At 36.0% G+C, this 21,414-nt stretch overlaps 1 protein-coding gene across 5 annotated transcripts in view; it reads left to right on the forward strand.

Moving 5' to 3' along the window:
• Window positions 1–21,414, forward strand: part of KCNT2 (potassium sodium-activated channel subfamily T member 2) — a 445,611-nt gene that overhangs the window by 415,092 nt on the left and 9,105 nt on the right. For all 5 annotated transcript variants that reach the window (XM_060396308.1, XM_060396309.1, XM_027976255.2 and 2 more), the window contains 2 exons: window positions 4,542–4,842; window positions 21,294–21,378. In XM_060396308.1, the coding sequence (XP_060252291.1) occupies window positions 4,542–4,842; window positions 21,294–21,378 (386 nt within the window). The remainder of the gene's footprint in view (window positions 1–4,541; window positions 4,843–21,293; window positions 21,379–21,414) is intronic.

Consider the following 21,414-nt stretch of genomic DNA (forward strand, 5'->3'; position numbering starts at 1 on the left):
TGACATACTGTTTGAAACCAGTCTGTTGTTCCATGTCCAGTTCTAACTGTTGCTTCCTGACCTTCATATAGGTTTCTCTAGAGGCAGGTCAGGTGGTCTGTATTCCCATCTCTTTCAGAATTTTCCACAGTTTATTGTGATCCACACAGTCAAAAGCTTTGGCATAAGTCAATAAAGCAGAAATAGATGTTTTTCTGGAACTCTCTTGCTTTTTTGATGATCCAGCGGATGTTGGCAAGTTGATCTCTGGTTCCTCTGCCTTTTCTAAAACCAGCTTGAACATCTGGAAGTTCACGGTTCACGTATTGCTAAAGCCTGGCTTAGAGAATTTTGAGCATTACTTTACTAGCATGTGAGATGAGTGCAATTGTGCAGCAGTTTGAGCATTTTTTGGCATTGCCTTTCTTTGGGATTGGGATGAAAACTGACCTTTTCCAGGCCTGTGGCCTCTGCTGAGTTTTTCCAAATTTGCTGGCATATTGAGTGCAGCACTTTCACAGCATCATCTTTCAGGATTTGAAATAGCTCAACTGGAATTCCATCACCTGTACTAGCTTTGTTCGTAGTGATGCTTTCTAAGGCCCTCTTGACTTCACATTCCAGGATGTCTGGCTCTAGGTGAGTGATCACACCGTCATGATTATCTTGGTCATAAAGATCTTTTTTGTACAGTTCTTCTATGTATTCCTGCCACCTCTTCTTAATATCTTCTGCTTCTGTTAAGTCCATACCATTTCTGTCCTTTATCAAGCCCATCTTTGCATGAAATGTTCCCTTGGTATCTCTAATTTTCTTGAAGAGATCTCTAGTCTTTCCCATTCTGTTCTCTTCCTCTATTTCTTTGCATTGATCGCTCCCTGAAGGCTTTCTTATCTCTCCTTGCTATTCTTTGGAACTCTGCATTCAGATGCTTATATCTTTCCTTTTTTCCTTTGCTTTTCGGTTCTCTTCTTTTCACAGCTATTTGTAAGGCCTCCCCAGACAGCCATTTGCTTTTTTGCATTTCTTTTCCATGGGGATGGTCTTGATCCCTGTCTCCTGTACAATGTCACGAACCTCCATCCATAGTTCATCAGGCACTCTATCTATCAGATCTAGTCCCTTAAATCTATTTCTCACTTCCACTGTATATATCTTAATACATATAAATTTGGTATACTTTTTATTATATCCTATTGGAAGTAGGAAAGAAAGGTATGTAAATTTCAAGCATAGAAATAACTATCTCTGTGTTGTGAGTTTAGATTTCTTAAACTTAATCCCCAAATCCTTCTGATTTTTTTTTTCTTTAGTTAAACTGAAATATGAAAAGAGACGTTACTTGTATTGAAATAATGATAAAAATGCCTTGTGAGTCCTATGGGTTTTTATGTAAATCATGATATTCTTTCCTTTGGGGGAATTCAAAACAGTGGTGAATAGGGGACCCAGTATTATTTAGCTCATATATGCTTGATATAATTCCTAGTACACATAACTAAGAAAAGCATTCACAAAGATTAAAAGTGTTTTATCCTTTACTTGGAAAATAAGCTAATCTTCAACTTCTTCCCTAAAGTATTTATTAACTTCTGGTTCTGTGACTTGACTTGTCAGTTCCATTATATGAGCATAATATCTTGAGTATTTGATCTGACAAAATTACTGTTTCCACATATTTATGGGAAATAAAACTATTACACGGAGTTATGACTAAAAAGAGTACTTCAAATAAATTTTAGACTCTGATTCACAAATCTGTGCAAGCCAATTATCTAAATATGAGTGAACTAACATTTTCATTTTTGCTATAAAGTACACGTAAACTGAAACTACTGAACCTAGAATGATATTCTTTGCTGATGGTAGATATTACTTGCAGTTTTATATATTTTACTCTCAGAGAAGAGGATTTTCAGTATATTATCAACCAGGTAAGACTAGAGTAAGTTAAGACTTATAAAGGCATCCATTGTTGCAAAACCATGGTATTAGAATTTTTAATACTTCCAACCTAAATTCTGTAGCTAAAAGGTTTCTGTTTTGAATGAACTATTATCTTATTCCAATGGGATTAATGTATACATGCTGATGCTGCTGCTAAGTCACTTCAGTCGTGTCCGACTCCGTGAGACCCTATAGACAGCAGCCCACCAGGCTCCCCCGTCCCTGGGATTCTCCAGGCAAGAACACTGGAGTGGGTTGCCATTTCCTTCTCCAGTATACATGCTAGTATATGTAAAATAGATAATGATAACCAACAAGGGCCTTCTGTATAGCATAGAGAACTCTACTTGTATCTTATAATAGCTATAAGGGGAAAGACTCTGAAAAATTATATATAAATAATACATGTATAATTTGTTTAACCTTCATAGCTTCATAAGAGACTATTTCTTTTGTAGATGGAATTATACATATATACATATATATATAGCTAATACATATATATAACTGAATCATTGTACTGTATACCTGAAACTAACACATTGTAAATCAATTATAGTCTTTAACTTAAAAAAAATAATAAATCAGTCTTAAAAAGAGAGAAGTACTCTCTAAGTATGCAGCAATGAAGCTTTAACAAATCGTTCTCATACCACTCTCTACAGTACTGTTTTGAAACAAATGTGAACGAATATTTACATTTTTTATTGAATTGAAGTGTGAGACAATTTCGATTTGATAGCTTGCCACTAGGAATTGTGTGTAGGGCATTGACTAAGCCTCCATAATTTATATTCACTTTAAAGGATCTTATTGGATCCGCCTTCTGACCTTACTTAAATTGGGAATTTAAAGTCTATTACTGTGGAAGCCAGCAACACATGCATGTTGTAGCTCACACTTCCATCCTCAGACGGCAAACACAGCGGGTTCGTGAACACGGCTCTTATGCACAACAAAATGCAGGCAGTTTCCTTTTGCATGCGCATGCTTTAGAAAATAGGGCTTTCTGGTTTGAATCATGGTTCATTTCCTATGACTTCCTGGTATGAAAAGCAACAATTCTGAAACAAGAAACTTTTATCTTAATATTACCGAAAGAGTGTGGTAGGGTCCAGCTGCTCACCACTCAGAAGCAAATAAACAGCCCAGATTGGTAGAAAGGAAAGTTTGCTTTATTTCAAATGCCAGCAGCTGGGGAGAGGAGGGTGGTGGACGTCTGTCCAAAGGCCAACTCACCCTCTCCCCCTTACACTGGCAACCAGTGGGGATAGAGCTTCTGTACACAGAAGGAGGGGTGACAGGCAGAAACAGCACAGTCAGCTCTGATAGTCATCCTCAAATTGATCAGCATCATCTTGATTGTTTTAGGTACAGTTAATCTTCAGTTCCAGTGGCCATTTGTTCCCATTTCTCTGAGGCCACTTCTTGGAACTGTGGCAGCTCATGTCCTGGTTACAGTCTGGTCGTCATGTAGTAATTTTTCCACCTGGTGTTTTAGTATATATGAAACAGCTCAATGATAAGGCTCAGAATATTATGTGCAACCCTTGAAAAAGAACTAAAGGTCCTTGACTATGCTTAATGACTACATTATTATTATTTAGTTTCCTTTGACTCTTTTCCTTTGTTTCTGCATTTCTCACTGCTCTGATTAAACTTATTGACTAAAGTTTCCACAGACACAAGGCAGGCAGAGGTCACGGTGAGGGGGCAAGGACCATAAGGTCTTGCTCCATTTCAGTAAGTGCCTATAATCAAAGGAAAGCTTCTCACTTTAAAATCAAATTTAGTAGTAAAAGAGTAGATCAAAATGGACTTTAGGAATTTTTTCATTGTTTTTCCTTCCTATGAAGAGTAGCCTAATGTAAGTTTTCTTTGTGATTCTAGAATATATTTGTGAAATATTAATACTTATAGCATATTTTCACTTAGAACACTGAAAACAGTTCCCGAAGTGTATCATAATATTTTATCACAATTATTTATGTGGTAAATAACTAATGCATAAATTAAATAAAATATGCTTTTTGTTTTCCTAAGGATCATATGAGCAAATAAAATATTCACATTTTATAAAGTTCATGCCAATGCCCTCTTTAGAAAGAACAATAATTTAAAACCTTAAAAGTATTATTAACTCCAAAAATAAATGAACTTTCATACTTTTTCTAAATTTCATGTGGAGTACTATGAGTAAATTGAGGAAAGTCCATTACTTTGACTTCATTTGAATAACTCTATAAAATATCTAGCTCTTTTTGTTTTGGTTTCAAACAACTCTATGCCAGTTGTTTGGTAACTCTGATACATAAAATGTTAAATTCTTTTTATAAAGAAACATATACTGGCGTATGCAAGGATATTTTATCTGTTTCATTGTAAGTTTGACAAACATATTTTCTAACACTTTTAGTAACATAAAATTAGTGTCAATAATGATCTAGTAACATAAAATTAGTATCAATAATGATGATCTTGTTCTTTCTGTAAAAAGTCTCATGAGATATATAATTATATCAACATTTAGCAAAAAAAAACTATATATATATGAATAGAACTCTAGGCTCCCTGATTCTTAAGCTATCTAATTACCATATGCACTTCTTTTAAAGTCTCAGATATCCATCAGTGTAGAAGAGTGGGAAGACACCAAAGATGCTAAAGAGCAAGCTCACCACCGAAGTAACCACCGCAACTCGACATCCAGCGACCAGTCGGATCACCCGCTGCTGAGGAGGAAGAGCATGCAATGGGCCCGAAGGCTGAGCAGGAAAGGCCCCAAGCATTCCAGTAGAACCGCGGAGAAAATGACCCAGCAGCGCCTGAACCTCTACAGGAGGTCAGAAAGACAAGAGCTTGCTGAGCTTGTGAAAAATAGAATGAAACACTTGGGTCTTTCTACAGTGGGATATGGTATGCTCTTTACAAGTATCGCATGATGTGGGCTTGTGATTTCTTTCCGTTAGTTGGAACAGAGTCGGCTCTAATTTACTAATTTAAGACTCGTCTTTATGTTTCACAGGTCAGTTAGAAGAGACTAGTGACAGGTCTAACCTCCTAGACGCAATTATGAACATGATATTAAAAAGAGAGGATTGAAAATTTTAAATATTTGCTCAGGTCTCTAGGCACCATGTTGAACCCATTACAAGAATTAATTTAATTTTAATTTTCACAAAAACGATCCCATTTTAGAGATAGGGGAACTAAATAATTTGCTAATTAGCTTGCTAGTAGCCTGACTGAGGCTTCTATCCAGTGCTGTCTGGCTCCAAAGCCTGTTTTACACACACACACACACACACACACACACACACACACACACACACACACTGCATCTCATTTTAGAAGCCTGGAATAAAATAAATGTGTGGCATTCCTAAGTAACTAAATGGATATGCTACAAATGAATGAAAATGTTTCTATAAAATGTGTTTATAGTAAGTTGTGATCCAGAAACACAGAGTCTTCAAAAGCTTTAATCTGAAGCTCAGGTAGTGCTGGATCTCTTACAGTGCAGGTAAGTCTCAGTGACTGTTACGCTCTTACACTGATACACAGTTGTAATATAGATCTGTTGCATATTTGTTTAGTTGCTCAGTCGTGACCGACTCTTTTGCAACTACATGGATTGTAGCCCGCCAGTCTCCTCTGTCCATGGGATTTCCATGGACAAGAATATTGGAGTGGGTTGCTATTTCCTGTTCCAGGGTATCTTCCCAACCCAGGATCAAACCCTCGTCTCCTGCATTGGCAGACGGATTCTTTACCACTGAGCCACCAGGGAAGCCCCAAGCTCTATATTAGACACTTCTAATAACATAAAGATTATGAAAAGAGGATTTGGAATCTCAGGGACCTCTGAACTTCTCCACTTATTCTTAGTTCACAATAATTCATCAATTCAGCAGATTGTATTAGGTTGCCTTCTGAGTTCCAGGCACTGGGAAGAGAACAATGACCTATTCAGACAAGACCTCTGCATTCATAGAATTTATATTCTAGTGTCAGCCAGTAGATTTGTTGTATTATTTAATTTCTCAAAGCTATTTTATTATTTGCAGAAATGAAATAATAATCATTTTGTCCTGAAGGACATGGGATAATGAATAATAATGTGCTTAGCCCAGAACTGGCATTCAGCTCACCCACCCATCTACTGTATGTCTAAGAACAGCATGTCTATCTGTGTTTTATATATTTAAAAAAAAATTTTTTTTTGTTTTGTTTGCCCACTTCAGCAAACAAACTGTTTCCATTTTTGGGAGTGATGTTGTCTTCACTGAGAATACATGCTTTGAAACAATTATTGTTTTGCATGTTTGCTTTTTTTTTTTTTTTTTTGAGGGAAAGGAAATGTCTTGCTTATCCTTTAACCTTTGTATTGCCAACCAATGTACACATTTTCTGACACAGAAATCCAGTAACTGCATGTTGATTGCATGAGCAACCAGAGTGCTTACAGATGAGAAAACAGGGTCTCATATAAACTATTTCCTTGGATTACCCAACCCTAGTGTACACTCGAGTCAGTGCTTTAACTTGTGACTTTTGATGCCATATCTTTTTGTGTATCTGCTGGACCACTTATTTTTCCTACATTACTGTCAGTATTTTGTAGCACTTTACAGATGTGAAATGTTTTTAAGTGCTTTATAATAACGCATGATGATTGATCTAACCATTGGTCTTAATCTACTATGTCCTGAGTAAGTCTGGCCTGATTCAAGAGCATGAGCCGATTTCTTTTGATATATTAGATATGAGATAGAAATGACAGGAAAAGGGAAAGTCACAGGATGACTTTTGAGGGCTCTAGCTTGAGCAAGTAGTTCATAATTGTAACATTCACTGAGCTTAGAAGAAGAATACTTGAGGTGAAGATAATAAATTTAATTTGAGTGCCTGGAAGACTTCACATGGATAATTATCCATAAGAAGCAAGACTTCTGCTGAATGGTGCTCAAGAAAAAGAAATGAGATGTGTTTATCGACTGTGACATCATCAGTTTATAGATTTTAAGTAAGGTGATAGACGGATTCCCCGGTGGCTCAGTGGTAAAGAATCAGCCTGCAATGCACGAGATGTGGGTTTGATAGCCGGATCAGAAAGATCTCCTGGAAGAAGGCATGACAACCCACTCTAGTTCTTGCCTGGAGAATCCCATGGACAGAGGAGCCTAGAGGGCTACAGTCCATAAGGTCTCAGAGTCAGACACAACTGAAGCAACTTAGCATGTGTGCATACAAGGTGTAGAAGTTGATGGAATAACCCCAGGTGAAAGACTACAGGAGAACTCTAGAAAATATGCACATTTCTGGAATGACGAGGGAGGAAGGTTTTTTTTTTTTTTTTTTTGAGTTTTTTTTTTTTTAATTTTTTTACATTACTGTATTGGTTTTTTAAAAAAAGAAAAACAAGAGGCTGAAGTGTCTAGAACTGAGTTACCCAAAATATGTAGCATAATACGATATTGGAGAAGGCAGTGGCACCCCACTCCAGTACTCTTGCCTGGAAGATCCCATGGACGGAGGACCCTGGAGGGCTGCAATCCATAGCGTTGCTAAGAGTCAGACACGACTGAGCGACTTCACTTTCACTTTTCACTTTCATGCATTGGAGAAGGAAATGGCAACCCACTCCAGTGTTCTTGCCTGGAGATTCCCAGGGATGGTGGGAGCTTGGTGGGCTGCCATCTATGGGGTCGCACAGAGACGGACATGACCAAAGCGACTTATCAGCAGTATGATATTATGCTATTGACTGGTTATGTGATTTATCATTGTATTGATCTTTTATATCTTTTGAAGGCAGGTGAGGCCTTGTGTAGTCAGAGGCTGGTCACTTCCAGTCATGAGAAATTTTGTCTTCTACCCCAATGTGATATAAAATTGTATTTCCTATGTGCTTCATGATATAAAAACTGTTGAAATTTTGGAGTAGAGAAGGAATCATTAATAATGCAGAAAGTACAGTGATATGTCATTGCTGACCTTGGTTATGTGACAGTTAGATAGCATGTGTGAGAGGCGGATCCGAGTAGCTTGATTAATAAATTAAGACTTGAATATAGTGGATTTCATATATTAGGGACCCCAAGGTAATAGAATTTTAATCTTCCATCTATTGCTCCAAAATCTATTGCTTCCATTGCTAAAGTATCATGGTACAAGATGCAGGTTGAAATGTCAGTCATTTTGTCCACATTCCATCCAGGAGGAAGGAGGGTGAGGCCAGAGTAGAAAGGATTATCTCCTCAGTTAAAAAAACAGTACCAAGTAGCTGCATACACCATTTCCGTTATGTTCCACTGGCAAGCTGTATGCTTTGTTTACAATGGCCTAAATCTAATATTACAGAAGACAAGACAAATGGCTATTGAGAGACAATTATCAGTCTCTGCCAGAATGGTTATGCTTTTTATGAAATTTTATTCTGAAGGAGAGGTGGGAAATATGGAAGTAGCTGGATGAGGAAGTGGACAGGGAAGAGGGATTGTTTTGTTTTTTAAGAGGAAAGAGATATGAGCATGTTTAAATAATAAGATTAAGTGACCAGTGGAGAAGTTGAAAGAAAACACAATAAAAAGAACACAGTTGGAGCCCTTGCTTAGATACTTGGAAGTGAAGAAAAGATGAGTGTTTTAAAAGGGACAAACTTGTAGGTGTTTGTCAGGAAGTTGAGTAATATTTTACATGATAGTAAGAGGTAAAATCCTTTACTGAGAATGATGGCAAGATTAAAAGGGTGAGTGTTTTAAAAATAAGCCAGAATGTTTGAAGTTTCAGGGGAAAGGGTATCCTTTCTGTGCAAGACTGAACTTCTTGTCTTATTCTTCATTTCTTAAATTTATAATATAGAAATTTCAGACATGAATAAATGTAGAAAGATTAGTATGATAAACCTTGCAGTTGTTTAGCTGCTAAGTCGTGTCCTACTCTTTTGTGACCCCATGGACTGTAGCCCACCAGGCCCCTCTGCCTATGGCATTTTCCAGGTAAGAACACTGGAGTGGGTAGCCATGTCCTTCTCCAGGGCTCTTCCCAACCCAGCGATCAAGCTGGTGTCTCCTGCATTGCAGGTGGATTCCTTACCACTGAGCCACCAAGAAAGCCCTAAGGAACCTGCATATACTCATTTCTCAACGTCAGTAATTATCAGGTCAATTATTATCAGATATTGTTCCATGTATGTGCCCGGTAACTTCCTTCACATCTCATATTAATTTCAGATCCATATATTTCAATATATACATCTATTGTTTAAGTGCTAAATTTAAAAAAATATAGCCACATACCATTTTCACACTTAAAAACAATTTTAATATCAAGTATTCACTTAGTGTTCAAATTTCCAGTGATCTCACAAATGGCATGATTTTTTATACTTTTTATCTAAATCAGGATCAATTAAGGTCCATTCATGGAGATGGGTGACAAGTTTGTTAAGTCACTTTTAAGTTTCCCCCATCTCATATTTTTCTAACTCAGTCTATTTCTTGAAGAAACTCACTCTGTGGTTTCCTAGACTCTGAATCTCCAGGCTTAATTGGTCCACTCTATCCCCTGCCTTTTCTTTTTTTAACTATTTTTTGTTACGATTATGAACTCCTAGATATAAATTTATTTTATGTTTTTATATGCATGTTAGTAATTATTCATCATATTCTAAAGTTGACCAGTGGAAGCCTCTTCAGATAGCTTCCTGAGTCTTTTTGTCATGACGTCAACCATATGTCATAGACTTGCCTTGCTCTCTGTAGGACTAAATGCTCCCCACCTAAATTAAGTCATCTCTCCCAGGATCACTCAAAATGCTAATCAAATTTTAGAGATATTCATTTTGCTGCGTTTGTCACTTTTTCTAAGTTTGTTGGGGAGAGCTAAAAGATTAGGCAGAAGATAGATAGCTAGACAGATAAACAATTTCACCAGTTCATCAAGAAATTAAATTACAATGCAGGCTACTGGGTTTTTATTTAACTTTCTCTATCCTGTAGCTGTACTGTCTGCTATGCCAATATTAATGCTCATCAGCAACAATAGAAATGATGGAATTATAAAATTCATATTGCTTTTTCACAATTTACATAAAACAGTCTCAGAATAATAATACAGTGCTAGTCTTAACACTATAATTGCCAAAGCATGAATTTTTAATGTACTCCTTGTAGACTAACCCAAAGGAATGTTTATTAAAATAATTCCAAGTCTTGGAAAAGTTCTTCTTGCTGTAGTTATGCCATCAGTTGGATATAAAGTTAGACTTATTTCTGTTTTCAAGGTTTAAGAATTTATTTTCCTAAAATTTGACTTTGTTTTTTTGTTTGTTTTTTTGTTTGTTTGGTTTTTTTTTAGTGATGCAAACTTTGTGCACAATTCAAAGCCAAATATTTCATACAAGTTATACTCAAAAAAATTTAACATCACTCCCCATCACTTCTACACAATCTCCTTCTTTCCTCATGAGTAACTTTTTTTTTAACTTTATGGTATATTCTTCCATGTATAAATATAAACTTTAAAATGTAGTTGGAAGCATGATATGTTCCTCTTTCTTTTCCCCATGTTGCTCCTTCCACTTAATGGTATATCCTGGAGATCACTGAGTTAGTAGAATATAGAAATAGTTTTTATTTCTTTTTGCAGCTGTCTTGTGCTTCATTGCATAGAGGTATAATAGTCTATTAAACAAGTCCTTCATGCCTTTTCTAATTACAAACAGTCTTGCAATAAATAGGCATATGCATACGTCTTTTTGTATTTTTTCCCAGTGTACCTTTGGGATGGATATCTAAAAGCGAGATTATTGGATTACAGATTAAATATATATAATTTTGCTATTAGAAATTTTTTCATCCTTAAATGTGTATGATTTTGCATTTATACTAGCAAAGTATGTAAGACTATTTTCCCAAAATCTTGCCAACAGAAAGTCGTTAGACTTTTATGTGTTTTGCGATTCTAATAGATTATTCAAGTGGTATCTCAGTGTGCCTTCTTATTATAATAAGGTATAGCATCTTTTCATGTGATTAAGAGTCTTTTTCAGTGAATTGTTTTCATTTCTAGCCAATTTTATAGATTTATTTCTGTTTTTAATAATTTAGAGGGGGCTTTCCAGGTGGCGCAGTGGTTAAAGAATCGACCTGCCAATGCAGGAGACACAAGAGATGCAGGTTCCATCGCTGGATCAGATCCCCTGGAATAGGAGATAAGCAACCCACTCGTTTCTTGCCTGGGAAATCCCATGGACAGAGTAACCTGGTGGGCCACAATCCATAGTGTCGCGAAGTGTAGGACACAATTGAGCAACTGAGCACACACATGCACACACACACACACACACACACACACACACACACACACATTGGGTAAATTAGAACTGTGGCTAATAATTGCACATATTTCTTTCTCAGCCTAGTTTTTTCCTATACTTCTGTTATTTAATATTTTAATCTAAGTTTCAAATTGTTCCCATTATTATTGGTCTATTTTGAGTAGATCAAAAGAAACTTTCTCTCTTCTAATTTAGAGGGGAATTCTCTTACGTTTTTCATTACTTATTTGGTTTCACCTTTTGCATTCAAGCATAGGATCTATTTGGAACTCATCCTGGTATATTTGGTAGGCAAGGGAACACACTTGTGTATTTTCTAAGATAATTTTCCACGTTGAGTTATATAATGTGCTGTGCTGTGCTTAGTCGCTCAGTTGTGTCCGATTCTTTGTGACCTCATGGTTGTAGCCCACCAAGCTCCTCTGTCCATGGAGATTCTCCAGGCAAGAATACTGGAGTGGGTTGCCCGGTCCTCCTCCAGGGGATCTTCCTGACTCAGGGATCGAACTCAGGTCTCCCACATTAGGGAAGCCCTTAGTTATGTGATACCATTTACTAAAATGCACACCCCACTCCACTGATTTTTAGATCCTGCTTTTAGCAGACCTCAAATTCATACATGTTATTGTGTCTATTTCTAGACTTTCTATTATGTGACAGTGGTCTGTCTGCCTGTTCTGACAAAAATCACCCACTGTTTTAATTGCAGTCTTTATAGTGTATTTTCATATCGGGTAGGTCTAGGGACATTTCACTCTTCTTTGTCAGTATTTGCCTAACTATATTTAGATATTTCTTCTTCTGAATTAATTTTATAATTACCTTGTTTGTTTCCAATGAAAAGAAAGGATTATTTCCTTCTGCTTTTAGTCCTCCTCCTTCCTAGTTCTTTCAGATCCAAATCCTGTCATCTAACTCCCCTCCCCTAATATGTCATATTTCCCCCTTTCTATTCTCTTAGTTCCTCTTCTGAGGAAACCATGCCTCCTTCCCTTAATCCTAAAACAAACCCATGTCCACATACGTGTGCACACACATTCCTTTCTCCTCAATCTGTCTCTTGTGTTTTCTTTTATCTACTAATTACATCCTGTGTCTTTGCATCATCACCTCATGTTAACCCTCAGTTCACTTCTTCTCTGCCCCTTTGCTGAGACACTATCAGATAGAAAGGATTCTTACTTTCCTTCATCTGTCTTCAGCAGTATCCTTTCCCAGATCTTCTTTCTGTTTCTGAAAAATTACCAAACTTGCAGAACAATGCTGCTTCATAAATGATACATTAGAAATGTTATTTTTATCCTGTTTAAAGAAAAAATTATATCTCAAATAATAGGAAATAATAAAGACACACTGAAAAATGCTTAAAATCTAAAAGATCACTAAATTGTTAACTTTTGACAACTAGCCTTGCTTCCTGAAGGCACAGATTCTCTCTCACTTATTTTTTTTTTATCATATTCAATTCCCAAAGAAAGGTAATTCTTTAAAACCAGAGGATACATTTTCAATATTTCCTGATACAGCCTGTCTCTATAGGTTAGGCTGAAATAATGTAAATGCTTGGGCATGTTGTTGTCTAAGATAAACATATACCCTTTTTTTGGAAAATATCTTCAATATAATTTTAAAAACTTACTGGCATCATTCTTCAACAATTTATTTGGCTCTGATACTCACTAAAATTATTCTCAATAACTTTTGAAATATTCTTAACTATCAAAATGACACACGCTTTATAAATATTTGATATTTATATATTTTATATATAGTTATATATTACATATATATAATTATATAGTTTATATATTATATAAATGTATTTGCCATTATAAATTGGCAAGTAAGTGTCCCTGGTATGACCAGTGCTGCAGGTTCCGATTTTGACATGGATCCCTTTGTTCATATTGTTAGTAAACAAAGGAACGTCAATGGGGGAAAAAAAGAAATCTTTTTAAGTGACAGAGGTAACTACTGGTTAGACGTGGCTTTCATTACACCCATCAGGAAGCCTTAGTTTCTTTGTTAAATAAGTTTATAATTTGCCTGAAATAATGAACAGATTAAGCAAGAGCTGGTTTTATAGTTAACATGGTGACTTTAATTCTTAGTTATTCTCTTCTTTATGGGATAGAAACAGGCAAAATCAATAAGAATTGTTATTCCCACCCAAACCTAAGATATATATTGTGGTGGTGGTAGCAGTAATAGTAATAATAATATCATCAACTTCTACTTTCAGACTCTCTTATAAATCATTGATCATTTTCGTGTGTTTTCATTAAAAATTCCCCCAAATTCTAATCAATAGGTCAAGTACATTTTCTAGTAAAAGGTTATAAATTTGTCCTGAAACATTACCAAAGAGGGAAAGGCACCAAAGTTAGATATTCTTCTAAAATATTTTATAACATTTAGCACATGGGAGGGATAATATAAGTATCTGAGATCACTATAATGACTTCAATAATAATTTTTTATTTCAAAAGAAACTGACAAATACTGAAGTTTTACTGTTTTTTGAAATATATAATTCACCATTTCACAGTATGAGTAAAATAGTATTGATATGTGCAATCATTATACTGCCAGTATAGATTTCCAGAAAGTAGGCAATTTTGTGTTATTCTGTATTTCCAGAACTGACCCATTCTCACAAGGAGGCAGACACAGGAGGATAAAACCTGGGGTTTTATGTTAATCTCATTCCGTATATGGAATGTTAATAGAAAGAAACAAACTCAACAGTTTCCTTAATAGATAAAGTAATGAAGCTTTCAAAAGAGGTAACTGCTGAGCTGATAATGATTTATGATAAATGCAATTATTTCTGCAGTGAATTTTCCATATCTCCCTAAAGTAAAACTGTAAAGTTTTGTTTCATGGAGTTGTATCATAACCTTCCCAGAGCATTAACTTCTCAATGATGTCAATATTTTTACATAATTTAACTCCACGGTTACCTTAATTGCACTTAATAATACATGTATTTTATCCTTACACCTGGAAATCAAATATTGTGCTTTGGCATATGTCTAAGAAAAATGTGTACCTTTGAATAAAATAAAATATTTTTGTCATTGAGAAAAAATTTAATTAGTTGAATGAACATTTACTTTCAACATCTTATGAGTTCAGCATTTTATTATCAGTTTGTATAAATAGTCAATGAGAGCAAAAATGAGCTTTCTAAATGCATTGAAACAGCAAGAAGAAGTTTCCAATTATGATGATTGTTTATAGCCTCAATTTAAACAACTAGGAAAAGATAAACCAATAGTGTACAGGTGTTGGGAAAAATTGGCATATAACTTTGTTACCCGAGAAAAGGTTAACAAATGATTTAGGCCTTTAACAGGCTGGAAGTCATGTAAATGCACCCCAAACAAGAAAATATGACCAGTACCAGCAGAAAAAAAAAATCAGTCAACAGAAACAGATTCATAAAATATGAATGTTAAGATAGTTATTATAATATGATATGATCTATATGTTCAACATGGTAGATGAAAACAGAATGATAAGGAGAAAAATTGAAGACATGACGCTCATATAAGTTAGTATTTGTAATACTTTACTTTTCCATATTTTACTTGGAAAATATATATTTTCCAATTAAAATGTGTATTGCATGGGATTTACATAAAAATAACTATTGCAGAATAAAAACATCAGTGAACATAAAGCCATAGCAATAGACTATCCAAAATGCAGAATAGAGAAGAAAAGGAAAAGCAAAAGCCTTGAAAAAGTGGTGCTAGCTGCACGTGGTATAATATGGAGTAATTTCATAACTGGAGTAACAGGAGGAAGAGAGTGGATATTTGAAGAACTAATGATCAACATTTTTTTGTCCAAATTTGGTGGGAACTCTATTCAAGATCTCAGAAGCTCAGTGAAGCTCAAGGAATATAAATATAACAAATAAAATAATGCCAAGACACAATATTAAAAAAATGCTGGAAGTCAATGATAAAATACCTCAAAAGGAGCAGAAGGAAAAAGACATTTCATAGGGAAGAGCCAAACATAAGGACAGTAGACACCTTCATGTCAGAAACTTCTCAAACCAAATCACAACTGAGAAACTTGTTTCTAGTACTGAAAAAAATAGTCTACCTAATACACAATACAGAGTAAAAATATCTTTCTGAACTAAAAGCAAATAAGGACAGTTTTAAAAAGCAAAAGCTGAGAAAATTTGTCAACAACAGCTCTCAGGATGAAAGAAATTGTTAAAAGAAATTCTTAAATAGAAGAAAAATAATGCCAGTGGAAATTTAGATCTAAACAAAATAAGCATATGGGCAAATGTAAAAGATACATTTCTATTTTTAAAATTTTGTTCAAAAGTAATTCACCATTTATGACAAACATTATAAGGCTTATAATATATATATATAGAAGCAAAATGTGTGGCAATAATAAATAATAAGGAAGAAATAAAATATAGTAAAGTTGTTAAGGGCTTCCCAGTTGGTGCTATTGGTAAAGAACCTGCGTGCCAATGCAGGAGACGTAAGAGATATGGGTTCAGTCCCTGGTTGGGGAAGATCCCCTGGAGGAGTGCATGCAACTCACTCCAGTACACTTGCCTGGAGAATCACATGGACAGAGGAGCCTGAAGGCACAGTTCATAGGGGTGCGAAAAGTCAGACATGACTGGAGTGACTTAGCACACATGCAAGTTTGTAAAATTACATGTAAAGTGATGTGCTATTTAAGAGTAGACAATGAAAAATTAAAGCTGTCTATTTAAGCTTTAGAGCAAGGGACAGGAAGTGGTAGCATGCCAGTTTCTGGAAAAAATAAAAGCAATCATTCTTACTGATATTTACATTTTCTATGGCTGCCTCCACTTTCCAGTTGAAAAAGTTTAAGTACAGCAGAGCTCATATGGCCTGAAAAGTCTGAAATATTAACTATTTGGTTCTTTTAAAAGCAATTGCCAACTAATGACCTAGACAAGCTACAAAAAAGGAAAACCAAAGAGATATAACTGATAACCAATGTTTCAGATAAAACAGACTGATTATAAGAAGAACTGTGTAAAACCTCAATTAATCCAAAGAAGGCAGAGAAAAAAGAGAGAGGCACAAAGAACATCTGGAACAAGTGAAATACAACTGCAAGACGGTAGAGTTAAATCCTGCTATATTGATACTTCATACCAGGGAAGCCTGTCGTGCTGCGGTCCACAGGGTATCAAAGATATGCATGTGGCAGCAACCATATTAATATTTATATTACATATAAATGGGTTAAATATTTCAACTATCTTCTCTGATGGCTCAGAGGTTAAAATGTCTGCCTCCAATGCAGGAGACCTGGGTTTGATCCCTGGGTTGAGAAGATCCCCTGGAGAAGGAAATGGCAACCCACTGCAGTATTCTTGCCTGGAGAATCCCATGGACGGAGGAGCCTTGTAGGCTACAGTCCACAGGGTTGCAAAGAGTTGGACACAACTGAGAGACTGCACTTTCACTTTTCAAACATTTCAATTAAGAGGCAGAAGTCATCAGACGGGATTAAAAAAAGCAATACCCAGCTTTATGTTGTCTAAAAGAAACACTTAAAATGTAAAGAAAGAAATAGATTAAAAATAAAAGCATATAATTCTATTTTATGTAACCACAATTCTAACGAAAACTTGAATGACTGCATTAATATACACCCGTGGTGGATTCATGTCAATGTATGGCAAAACCAATACAGTATTGTAAAGTAAAATAAAGTAAAAATTAAAAATTAAAAAAAAAATAAAGTAGATCCATGCAACAGCTTGGATACTTAACAAAATGATTTCACGAAGGGGAAATAAAGCCTTACAGAAACACACTGTAAGATCCTTGGAGAGTGAATGTTTCTAGAAATCAGTGATTCTAAGGATGGGGCATGAAAGGAAGGAATTACCTGCAAAAGATCAGGAGGGAACTTTTTGTCATTATAGAAATGTTCTGTGTCATAATTAGGTAGAAGTTGCACTATTCTATGCAGTGTCAAAACTCATTGCCTGTGCATTTGAAATTAGTGAATTTCAACAGGATATTAACATCCTAAGATAACTCAAATAATATGCTTAAAATCATATAGAAAGTGCAGCTAACTTGTTATAGGTGAATCTGTAGACTTGGCCCGTCTTGTTCATTGTTGTCTCCAGATTTAGGATTATTTGTGACTAATCATACCTGCCTAGATAATATATTCAAAAGCAGAGACATTACTTGGCCGACTAAGGTCCGTCTAGTCAAGGCTATGGTTTTCCCTGTGGTCATGTATGGATGTGAGTGTTGGACTGTGAAGAAGGCTGAGCGTCGAAGAATTGATGCGTTTGAACTGTGGTGTTGGTGAAGACTTTTGAGAGTCCCTTGGACTGCAAGGAGATCCAACCAGTCCATTCTGAAGGAGATCAGCCCTGGGATTTCTTTGGAAGGAATGATGCTAAAGCTGAAACTCCAGTACTTTGGCCACCTCATGCGAAGAGTTGACTCATTGGAAAAGACTTTGATGCTGGGAGGGATTGGGGGCAGGAGGAGAAGGGGACGACAGAGGATGAGATGGCTGGATGGTATCACTGACGCGATGGATGTGAGTCTGAGTGAACTCGGGAGTTGGTGATGGACAGGGAGGCCTGACGTGCTGCGATTCATGGGGTCACAAAGAGTCAGACACGACTGAGCTACTGAACTGAACTGAATCATACCTGAAAGTGAAAGTGAAATTCGCTCAGTTGTGTCTCTTTGCAACCCCATGGACTGTACCCCGCCAGGCTCCTCTGTCCATGGAATTCTCCAGGTGAGAATACTGGAGTGGGTAACCATTCCCTTCTCCGGGGACTGAACCTAAGTTTCTCACATTACAGGCAGATTCTTTACCATCTGAGCCACCAGGGAAGCACAGTCATGCCTAGTTAACATTATTAAATGAGCAAACTGGAGAACAAAATAACGAAAATCCTGTGCTAAATTATGATCATCAACTAATGATAAAACTGCCTCCTGTAAGTCATTTGGGGGTACTAGAGGATGGCAGCAAAATTGAAAACCATACTTATTTTTTAATCAGATAATATGTTCAATACATTTTTCTTCAATCTCAGATATTACTTCAGGTGAAGTACCTTTAAGCTTAAAGTAGTATGAGTGCTCAGTTGCTGAGTCGTGTCTGACTCTTTGTGACCCCCATGGACTGGACTGTAGCCCTCCAGGCTCCCCTGTCCATGAGATTTCCCAGGCAAGAATACTGGAGTGGGTCGCCATTCCCTCCCCTAGGGGATCTTCTGACTGTCTCCTGCGTGGACAGATGGGTTCCTTACCGCTGAAGCACTCTTAAAGTAGTATATTCAACAATTAAAATGAAACTAAATAAATAAGGTCTTTCCAAAACCTTTTGGAATTTGTACAGAAATGTATTTATTTTACTTTTTCAGGTTATCAACTAGATGGTAGTTGAGAACCAAATGAGGTGCAGATTTTCTAATGACCTGTTACGTTTCAGGGCGTCACGCTTCCGTCTCCAGGATGCAGTATTAACTGCTGCTATTTTGTTTAGCCTATGTGAAAACTCATACACAGGAGAAGTTTTTCAAGAAGAATGCATACGTCAAACTTGCTTTCTGTATAAAAAAAGGATTCTGGTAATCTCCTGCCAGTACAATGTGCTTTGAGGTGAAATCGCACCTTATTTGGAGTAAGCTTGTTATATGCTCATTGGAATTCCGAGCTCCAGCACTTTGAATTAGCCGTAACCACACACCCCCTAGTATGATTGGCAGATTTAGCCAAAAGAAATAGAGCATGTCTACTTAAATTTGAATTTCAGATAAACAACAAATGATTTTTAGTATGAGCATGTTACATTCAATATTTGGTACATAAATATGCTTAAACTTGTTAATTTTTAGTCTGAATTTCAGATTTCACAGGGCATTCTCTATTTTGCTGTAACCTTATCCCCATGGCAGGATACAATCCCTTGTGTCTGCCTTGGGGGTATGCAATTGAGTATATTCCTTTATTTGAATATTAATTTTATAATCTCATGATTATAATAATTTTACTGGCAAATTTACTGGAGACTTCAATTATATTGCAGTGTAACTTCCTTGTAAGATAAAAATTTTCATTTATAGACTTAAAAATGTCACATCTGCATATCAACTTGAAAGATCATAACTGAAAATACTATCTTTCACAGTCCAGTGACAGGTTTCTAATTAGAAGCACATTGTGATAGATATTATTTTATGAAAATAATATATATTTTCCAGTGTAGAAAATTATTAGAATCATCTGTATTGGCCTAAAAATCATCTTTAATTTTATGCAGTTATTTTCATGTTGATGTATCCCTATTGGTATGAAATATAGTTTTAGATTTCTGGATGAAACTGGAAATTTTAGTACCATTTTTAGGAGCCAACCTTGTCTTAACTGAAGTAGCTGGAGAGGACTGTGGCTCTAGAGCAGGTTTTGAAACAGTGCCCTTCCAGCTTAAAATCTTTACCCTTAGGAGGATTAATATTTATTGACTATGTATCCGCAAGCCTCTGTATTGACACCTTCTAGTAGTCTTGAAACTATAAAACCTCAGTCCCAAAGCTGTTTTATTATCCTTTCCAATGTCAAGTCAACTCTCCAAAGGTGAAGTCTGATGATGTCTTCAGAGTGAATTGACAAAACTTAGAGGGCACAGCTGTTTGTTTTTAGAATATGAATTGTTTCAGAGAAAAAGCAAACAATCCAGTGGCACACTCCCGTGGAAACTTCCAGTTGAATCTGATCCACAGAACTCTGCATTCTTCCAGAATACCATGTTTTATATCAGACATATTATGTAAGGAAGTCAAATGTACTTAGGGTTTTCATGCTATTTAGATACATATCTGTTGTGTTTTTTAAAACACAATGTCATTAGATAATTTTTTTCACACTATATTCCATATAAGTGTTCCTGTCTGGGATGGCAATCTATAACCACAATTTTTTTTTCTTTGGAGGAAGACCTATACAGTTAATTTTTCTTTTTTTTTAAAATTTAAATTTACTTATTTTAATTGGAGGCTAATTACCTTACAATATTATGTTGGTTTTGCCATACATCAATATGTATCCTCCACGGGTGTACACGTGTTCCCCATCCTGAACCCCCTCCCTCCTCCCTCCCCGTACCATCCCTCTGGGTCATCCCAGTGCACCAGCCGCAAGCATCTGTATCCTGCATCAAACCTGGACTGGCGATTTGTTTCTTATATGATGTTATACATGTTTCAATGCCATTCTCCCAAATCATCCCACCCTCTCCCTCTTCCACAGAGTCCAAAAGACTGTTCTATACATCTGTGTCTCTTTTGCTATCTCGTATACAGGGTTATCATTACCATCTTTCTAAATTCCATATATATGTATTAGTATTCTGTATTGGTGTTTTTCTTTCTGGCTTACTTCACTCTGTATAATAGGCTCCAGTTTCATCCACCTCATTAGAACTGATTCAAATGTATTCTTTTTATTGGCTGAGTAATACTCCATAGTGTATATGTACCACGGCTTTCTTATCCATTCATCTGCTGATGGACATCTAGGTTGCTTCCATGTCCTGGCTATTAGAAACAGTGCTGCGATGAACATTGGGGTACACATTGTCTATAACCACAATTTTTTATAATTATTAAAGCATAGCAAATCTAGTAAACATCCTGTGTAGCCATTTCTATATTAGTAATACTTTGAGTTACAAAAAGCATTAGCATAATAGCTTACAAGGTAGTGTGTGACTGTTGTTGTGAACAGAATTAGATACTGTATTTTTTAAACATCTATTGTAACAAAAAATGAGTGCCTGTCAGATATTTCCAGTGACAGTGATTTGAAAATAGTCGAAGTTATATAAACAGTCATGCTGTGGGGAAACCTATAGCAAGTTATTATTGACAGCTGTGTGGTTTGAAGGTGAGATGCTCTGCAGTAATTCCCATAATTTTCTGTAAGTGGCATAACTAACTTGGCATTGATTTATCTTCTAGATGAAATGAATGATCATCAAAATACCCTCTCCTACATCCTGATAAACCCGTCTCCAGACACCAGACTGGAGCTGAATGATGTTGTGTAAGTTGATGTATCTCACATAAGGCCCGTGTTTTC

Source organism: Ovis aries, chromosome 12, assembly GCF_016772045.2.
Source record: "Ovis aries strain OAR_USU_Benz2616 breed Rambouillet chromosome 12, ARS-UI_Ramb_v3.0, whole genome shotgun sequence".
Lineage (NCBI taxonomy): Eukaryota > Metazoa > Chordata > Mammalia > Artiodactyla > Bovidae > Ovis > Ovis aries.